The sequence below is a fragment of the Chrysochloris asiatica genome, unplaced genomic scaffold (assembly GCF_000296735.1).
Source record: "Chrysochloris asiatica unplaced genomic scaffold, ChrAsi1.0 scaffold00125, whole genome shotgun sequence".
Taxonomy (NCBI): domain Eukaryota; kingdom Metazoa; phylum Chordata; class Mammalia; order Afrosoricida; family Chrysochloridae; genus Chrysochloris; species Chrysochloris asiatica.
Genome location: NW_006408643.1, coordinates 2,183,350 through 2,191,606, shown reverse-complemented (window position 1 = coordinate 2,191,606; position 8,257 = coordinate 2,183,350). Strand labels below are relative to the sequence as shown.

Sequence of the window (8,257 nt, the reverse complement as noted above, 5' to 3'; positions counted from 1 at the left end):
CTTCCCTTCCCTTCCTCCCTCTACTTCTCCTTTTAGCGACCCCCTTCTTTCTCTACCCCACACCCCACCTCCTCATCTACCCTCCCTTTTTCTTCTCTACTCACAACTGGAAGGTCCCTCCCAGGAATGATCTTTAGAAGCTAAAGCTGGTTCATAAGAGGTTTCATCCCCGGGCGGAAGGCGGTGGTTTTTATAAATACACTGCCCTCACACCTCGGCCTCCCCATCAAACCACGGAAACAGAAAAGCTCTGATGAGATTAAAGAAAACTCCAGCTGGGGCTGAGACCAGACATCTGGGGCTGTCGCACCTCTCACCAGTTCAAGGGAGGGAAGGATGCCGGAACTCTTACCCAGGACTGAAGTTAGTGTATAAAAATGCAACTCACACGAGATGCCTCCCCCAAAAAACCCACTGCCACCAGGTCGGTTCTGACTTCTAGCCACCCTATACAACAGAGTACAATAGCCTCATAGTTTCCAAAGCTTCAATCTTTACAGAAGTAGATGGTTCCAGTTTTCGCCCTCTGAGACGCTGGTGGGTTTGAACCAATGACCTGGCAGTTAACAACCCAGTGCTTAGCCCACAGAACCACCAGGGCTCCTTACGAGACACCTGTGTTGTTAATGCTGTTGTATGTCATAGAGTCCATTACAATTCATAGTGACCCTTATAGGGTTTCCAAGGACCGGCTAGTGGGTTTGAACTCCTGGACTTGCAGTTGTCCAATGCTTATCTTACAACATCATACCAGGACCCCTATGAGACACCTACTATGTAACAATTGCCCAACAAATGCTTCTTGTCGTTTTAGGTGCAGTGGGATTGGTTCCAACTCTCCACGAAACTACCCGGTCCTGAGCCAATCCATCGACTTCATTGATATTTCTCCATCGCTTCCAGCATCTGAGCCTTTAATGAGCTCTTGCTGGGCTACAGGCACCATGCCAAACAGTTTCCATGTCTGATCTTATTTCATGTCTATCACAAACTGGAAAGCAAGTATCGTCTGGCCTACAGTTAACGCCTTGCAACAGATATGGAAACTGAGGCACTGACAGGCAAAGGAACTTGCTCAAGGTCACACAGTCTGTAAGTGGCAGAGTGGCACTAGAAGCCAGGACCATCTGATGACAACGCCTACTTTCTTCACCCCTGTATTGTATAACAAGGACAATAACAACAGTGACAATAATAGTGTAATCATTCATTTTCACTTCCATGGTCTGTGCTTTCATCTTAGGGCCCTAGGAATGAAGACCCCTCGCCCCCTCCAGCCACACAGGGATGCATGCTCATTTGCACAGGCTCACTAATGTTGCTCTGTAGGATATGTACTGGACTGCTAACCTCAAGGTCAGCAGTTCAAACCCACCAGCCGCTCTTTGGAAACCCTATACAGGGTTGCTATGAGTCGTAACAGACTCAACAGCACCTCAACAATAACAATCACATCCTTATCCCCCAACTCTGGCTTCTACCTACCCCCAAGTTTCCAATTGAAACTGTGCCCAAGGGTGATGTCTGCCTTGCAGGGCGAGATCTCTACCCTAATAGGAATCTTGGATTTGAGGGGAAGATGGATCTGTACATGAGGTCTTTGGTTTATCCCACGCTTTGTACATGGGGTTGGGCCAGCCCAGTTCAGGTTCCTCATCTGTAAACTCACCTTCATGGACCATTGTACCACCTGTTTCCCTGATCAGCTGCCTATTTGGGGCTGATGTGGTTCCTTTACCCAACTCTCCCCTTCCCTGTGGGGTTCTTGGGACCTGGATATTCCGTTTCACCTTTCCCAGCCAGTTTCTTCCCTTAAGAACGAGACTGAGCCAGATTCAAACATTTGCCATTTATTTCAAGGCCTGGGGTTGGAGACAAAGTCTGCTTCTAACAGTATGTGTTAGTCTTGGCTGGGGCGGCACCTCAGGCCAGGCTCTGTGTGTGTGTGAGATGTTGTGTGTCACTGTGATGCTGTGCATGTCTGATATGATAGGTGTAGTTGTGAGGCTGGGTAATGAGCTTGGCAATGAGGTAGTGTTTTTGACTGGTCACATTGTTGTCTTGTGACTTTTGTGTGCTTACATTGCACATGACCATAACTCAGCATCGATGACTGTGTGCGTGCATGCAGAGCTGTGACATGTGCAGGTGTGATGTAGTGTCTGAGGTCATGTCCTCGCCATGTTGCCCAGGGACCTATGTAGGACTTGGTTGTAGCGGCTGTCCCGTGTGTCTGTGACAGCACTGGCTTGTGTGCAGTTGTGTGATTGTGTGTAGATCTGATGCTCTGAGTACCCAAGTCTGTGTTGGAGCAAGGATGACTGAGATTATGGAGCTGCGTGGAGGTGTCTTTCTCTGCGGTAGGCATGATGATATATTCATTTGCTCTCTCTTTCAGTCAGCAAGCGTTCCCTGAACAGCTGCTGCCTGCCAGACTTGAGACCAGCACCATCTCGGCTCTGTGGAACCCCCACACTAGTGGGATGTGCTGGCGGATGCAGTCAGCGATAGATACATTGTAGCCAGTGAAAGTATTTACACCATGGAAAGTGACACATACTACAAAGCTGTCCCTCCCCCCCAAGTGCCGGATGCAGGATGGTCACCAGCATGTTGCTGGGCGTATGTCTGTGAGCTAAATGTTGAGTGACCAGCTGGAAGTGTGGCCACAAGCCCGTAGGTGGGACTTGAGTGTTGTGACTAGGACTGTGGGTGAGGCTGGGCTGGGTCCCCCACAGAAATGAGTGAGTGAATGAGTGAAGGTGATGAATCCCCCCACCCACACTCATGAGAGAGGGGTGGGTGGTGATGTCTCCAGTCAGCTTCCTGAACCCCAAGTCTCACTTCACTCTGAATCCCCTCCTCCCTTCTTCCTGAATATCAGGCATGTTGGTTTCACCCCACACTTGGGGGCTTACAGAAGTCTCTGGTCTTTGGTTTCAGTAGGGTCCTTGGTTCTCTACAGATGCCTGTAAGCTCTTCAGTCTTACAAGAGGCTCGATTATTGGTCCCTGGTGGTGCCCGCTGAACTCTCCTTTTGCTGAGTTTTGAGGTTCCCCAGGTGCCCCCCAAGTCTCTTTGTGCTGGGTCTTCTGTCTCCTGAGGCACCTTCGGAGGCTTCTGCCTGTCTGACCCCCCACTCAATCCATCATCACACCATGAAAGCACCGAAGTAGGACCTTGTGCCATCATGGAGTCGGACCAAACGCTGCTCAGGCACCCGGACGACCACCTCTTCTCCAGCCTCCAGGTGCACCACACCACCCAGAAAGCTGCTGTCCCACCAAACGCGAGAGTTGACCCCCCGCCCACAGGGTGACCTCCGGCTGACCAGGAGCTCCAACTCCTTGGGGTAGCGGGGTGTGCGCTTGTAGATGCCGTGGGTGACAGAGAGGCTGCCTGACAGCTCCTGTGGGCATCCCAGGCCTCCCAGCTGCACCTTGGAATAGATGTAATAGTAGCCTGCCTGGGACGTCACCAAGGCCCCATTGCGGTAGTCCAGGCCCCTCAGGAAGGCCAGGCCCAGTTGTGATTCCCACAGCAGTGGACCCCTACTAGCTGCCAAGCTGGTGTTGGCCCCTGGGAGAGAGATGAGGAGAAGCTGGTAAGTACATGTCCCAGGCCGCAGAGCCCAAAACCATTCTCCACCCCTCCCCAAGCCTCTACTTCAGTGCCAGGCGGTGCCAGGGCTTTATATATGTGAACTCACTTCCTCACCAATTTCTAGATGGTGAAACAGAGGCAGAGAGGCAAACTGATTTGCTTATCATAGGTCTTAACTCCATCCCCATTTTGTAGGTGGAGGAATTGAGGCACAGAGAGGCAAAGTCACTTGTTTTGATGTTGTTGGATGCTGTCACTTCAATTTTGACTCACAGCAACCCCATGTGACAGAGCAGAACTGACCCATAGGTTTCCTGTGCTGTCATTACGGCCGGTGAGTACCAGACCTTTCTCCTGTGGAAATTCTGGGCGAGTCCAGTAAGCAACCAAGTGTTTAACTATTGCACCAATTGCTGTGCAAAGAGGGAGACTGAGGCACTGAGCAATCACAACTCATAAATGGCAGAACCAAGGAACCAAGCTAAAACACCCAGCCCGGTAACCTCTGTGTGCCTCAGTTTCCATCTCTGTCAATGGGGCTACTAGTAGAATTGCTTAGGTTTTGATGAGCTCATCTGTGTAAGGCATACCCAGTGTCTGGCACATAGTAAGCACTATATGAAATTTATTCAATGAATAACATTTGAAATACACAGACGCAAGCCCTGGGCCATTCTGTGAGCACAGTGAATGAATGAATGAAGTGAATAAATGAATGAGTGAGTGAAGGCTGTCTCAGTGAAGCACGAGTGGCACTATGCATGTTGGAGGGTCTGTCTGGTCTCCCCAGGACACCCCGACACTCTCTCCCCTGTGGTGATTCCCAGAGTCCTCTTACCTGTGAGATGTGCAGCTGGGTTGGTCCGGTGGGACCTTCGATCTGGGGAGAGAGGGGCAGAGGTCAGAGGTGAAGGCAAAGGGAGGTTAGGGCCAGTCTTGGAGCCCAACCAGATTGGCATCTCCCAAGGGTCATGAGCCCACCTCTGGGTGCCAGCCCCACCCTTCCTGAGTGGCCCTAACTTCCGCTTCCCAGCCCGGGGGGGAGGGGCACCTATGGGACCAGGGCCAGTTCTGCAAATGGTGTTGAGCAATAGGTGGGTGTTGGGGGGTGAGCGTGGGAAACCTCCCTTCCCTCTCCCGGGGCCCTGACTTACCTTGAACTAGTTGCTCCCAGGAAGCTGCATCCCCCACCTGAAAAAGCAGAGCACGTCACGATGAAGGCTTGGGGCCATTCCCCTATATCACAAGATACCCTAGTATCATAGCAACACCCCAATATCACACCCAACCCCTTGCAGTGGAGCCTATCCCAACTTACAGGTAGGACGGAGAACAACTACCCATAAAGACTGCTTTACGGAAGCAAACCCCCACATCTTTCTCCCATGGAGCGGCTGGTGGGCTTGAACCACTACCCTTTTGTTTGAGCACTTTAACTACTATGCCACCAAGCGCCTCTCAGTCTCACACAGACATGTGGAGATGAGACGTTCAGACCATGGCTACAGCCACCTCCGCTCCCCCCAAAGACATGCACACGCCCAAGCCGAGAAGCCTCATAACCTTTCTGTGCCTCAGTTTCCCTCCCTTAGGCTTTGATGACTGAACCTGAGTAAAGCATTTCCAGAGCCTGGCATCTATGGTTGCTGTCATGGCTAACAGTCAGCCTATGGACGGTGGACCAACGCTGCCCAGTCCCAACCCAATCCCCGGAGCCCTGGAGATATCACAGGCCAATGTTCACAAGTAGAGCTCCAGGTCTTTCTGCCTAGTCTATCTTAATCTGGAGGCTCCGCTGAAACCTGTTTGGCATCACAGCCATATGGGAGCCTCCAGGGGCAGAGGGACGATTCCGGCATGGAAAGTGTGTATTGAATAAATAAAATTGCACAGATTGGATATGTTGAGACACATTGGCCTGGACACCAACACTTGGGTATAGACACAGGGCATGGGACACAGACATCAACATTTACACACAAGCACAACTACACAACATCGACAAGACACACCTGGGTAGACGGATGGTGGATCATGTGCAGCTAGAGACCCAGGAGCCAACACATGGACACAGATGGATGAGTGGACACACGGATACAGGGCAACAGCATAGGTCCATATGGACACTCGATCCAGATGCAAACAGAAGGACATGGGGTCAGGGAGCACAAGACCATATATATGGTCACAGCATTGGATACACCACCACAGGCATGTCAGACAGAACGACAGATCCACAGCCAACCAGGAACAGACGAGGAGTAATTAATCCTCAGAAAGGATTCTTAGCCATCACCACAGTGGAGAAGCTAATCATCGTCCTAATTTGTAATAAATAATTAATTATGCTGGGAGCCCTGGGTGGTGGTGGTTGTTAGGTGCCCTTGAGTCAGTTCCAACTCACATCGACCCTGTGTAGGGTTCTGAGGCTGACTTACTTACTTTTCAGGAACACAAATCCTCATCTCTCTGCTGAGGAGCAGCTGGTGGACTCGAACTGCTGACCTTGTGGTTAGCAATTCAGCGCTTATCGTACAGGGCCACTGTGCTCTCTGGGTAGTACACACACATATAAACACTCTGCCACTAGACTAAAGGATGGCTGTTTGAACCCACCCAGAGGCACCTTCAAAGGCAGGTCTGGAGAAAGACCACAGCTCTTCCCTGCCCACGTGTTGGGATCCACAGCAAGTTGCAACAACAGGAGAAACAGTATTGCTATTGGCTCGGATTCCTTGAGCATTTGCTATGTGCCAGGTGTAGCACACTGTAAGATCAGCACTGGACTGCAAACTACAAGATCAGCAGTTCAAACCCACCAGCTGCTTCTCAGAAGCCCTACATAGAGTCACTATGAGTCAGAACTGACTGGACAACAACAACAACAACCCACTGCCAAACACCACGCATGCCTTTTCTTATCTCATTCTCCACCAGCCCAACGAGGAGGGTACTCTTTGTATCATTCCCATTCTACAGATGAAGAAACTGAGGCTCAGAGAGGTGAGCTTAAGTGGTCAGGGGCTTCCAGAAAGTCCGGGGTTGAGCTGGACACTTCTTAGTCCTGCACACACACGGGGACACGGGAGACACCCCTAACACGAGCCCCCAGACCCACTCACCGGCAGGCGGGAGCCCACCTCCTCCAGACGCCCATTCAGCTGCAGCAGGAACCAGCCCTGCACCGCCAGCCCGGAGGCCAGCAGCAACAACACGAACCCCAGACCCACACGGGCAGCGCTGCAGGTCCGGTTCTGGCGACCGCGCCCCAGCCTCGTGAACGGGATGTCCGTCTGTCCGTCCACCACGAACACCGAGGGCCGCACCACAGAGTCCTCCATGCCCGAGCAGATGAGGTCCTGAGACGGCCAGGGCAGGGCTGGCAGCTGGGTCGTGTGGTCTTGGAGGAAGCCTGGATTGCCTAATAACCCTGCGCCCTGCACACTGCAGAGCATCACTCGAGGGCCCGCAGCCTTTAGAAGTGGGGTTCAGCCCCACCCCTTTCCCCATACGCCCTCCCCTCCTTCCTGTCCCCCACCCTGGCCCCATTCACTCTCACTTATTCCCTGTCTCAGACTTTCCAGAAACCTCTGAAAATGTGACTGAGGTGAAAGTTAGGGTGGGGTGGGGGAGAAGCTCGGGAGGCCCCTGCTCAGCTGCTTCCCTCCCCCTATCACCAAGCATCTGTGGATTGTTTCCTTTGTGCCAGGCGCGGTCCCAGGCTGGGGACTCGGCAGTGTCTGACACAGGAGACCCTGCTTGAAGGGCAGGCATCTAGTGAATGAGGGAAAATACACACAGGGGAGTGGGGGCTTTGTGGACATTTTTCCATACGTTTTTTGAAGCCCCTCTTAGAGTGTTTTGGCTCCCTGGGTGATGCTCTCCACTAATTGTCTCAGCGACAGCAGCAATGGGCTGAAACGGAACAAGGATTATGAGAATGGAGCCAGGACATGGCAGTATTTCATTCTGTTGTATATGGGGTCGCTATGAGTGGGAAACAATTTGAGAGACCCTAACAACTAATCAAAAGATTGATTTGATTTGGGGTGGCTTGAGCCCACACATTAGGACTGCAGAAAAAAGTCCTTGTGATCTCTTTCAGGAAAGATTACAGCCAAGAACACACCCCCACCCCACCCCCGCCCCATGGGGCTCAGTCTCCTTTGGCTCCAGGAGTGAAAATCCATTCAAGACCAATGGTTTGGTTGTTTAATTTCTAATACAGTGTTGTAGAAGACGACAAGGCAGTGGGAAAAGCTAGAGTTGAGTGAAGGTGTTGGGGGAGGTGTGTCAACACATATGTGCACATGTGCTGCATATGTGTACACGTGTGCATGCATGCACATGCATGTGTTCATATGTGTGTGTGGGTTTGTCCCCATCTGTTGTGTGTGAGAGGTACATGTTTGTGTATTGTGTATGTGTGCCATGTTCATGTGTGTGCAGGGGTGTGTATAAGTGTGTGTATGCAATTTTAAATTGGAGCTCACAGTCAGAAAATGGAACCAAGTTAACCATGGAACCCAGTTAACGATGCCAAGGATCTACCGTCCTGCTTCTGCCTTGTCCCCACATCCAATCCCTCAGAAAGTCCTTTCCGACCAACCTTCCAGACTGGTCTCAAACCCAGCTCCTGTTTCTGTGCTCAGAG

General features: G+C 51.6%; 1 protein-coding gene across 2 annotated transcripts; it reads right to left on the bottom strand.

The window, feature by feature from the left end:
- Positions 1-3,151: 3,151 nt before the first annotated feature.
- On the bottom strand, positions 3,152-6,944 carry TNFSF14 (tumor necrosis factor (ligand) superfamily, member 14). Of its 2 annotated transcripts, none has more exons than XM_006868882.1 (4): positions 6,726-6,944; positions 4,758-4,794; positions 4,442-4,483; positions 3,152-3,579 (listed from the first exon to the last, which is right to left on the bottom strand). In XM_006868882.1, the coding sequence occupies exons 1-4, from the start codon at positions 6,942-6,944 to the stop codon at positions 3,152-3,154; spliced, it is 726 nt and encodes a 241-aa protein (XP_006868944.1). The 2 variants fall into 2 exon arrangements, with proteins under 2 accessions (XP_006868944.1, XP_006868945.1); XM_006868883.1 differs by having other exon boundaries at positions 6,834-6,944.
- Positions 6,945-8,257: the final 1,313 nt, after the last annotated feature.

What these genes read in the sequence shown, in the direction of transcription:
- TNFSF14 (XM_006868882.1), bottom strand. Translation starts at nt 6,944, where the DNA reads ATGGAGGACTCTGTGGTGCGGCCCTCGGTGTTCGTGGTGGACGGACAG. An exon ending in CTGGGAGCAACTAGTTCAAG is followed by an intron (nt 4,484 to 4,757) that starts GTAAGTCAGGGC and finishes CTCTCTCCCCAG; the next exon opens with ATCGAAGGTCCCACCGGACC. An exon ending in CCCAGCTGCACATCTCACAG is followed by an intron (nt 3,580 to 4,441) that starts GTAAGAGGACTC and finishes TCTCTCTCCCAG; the next exon opens with GGGCCAACACCAGCTTGGCA.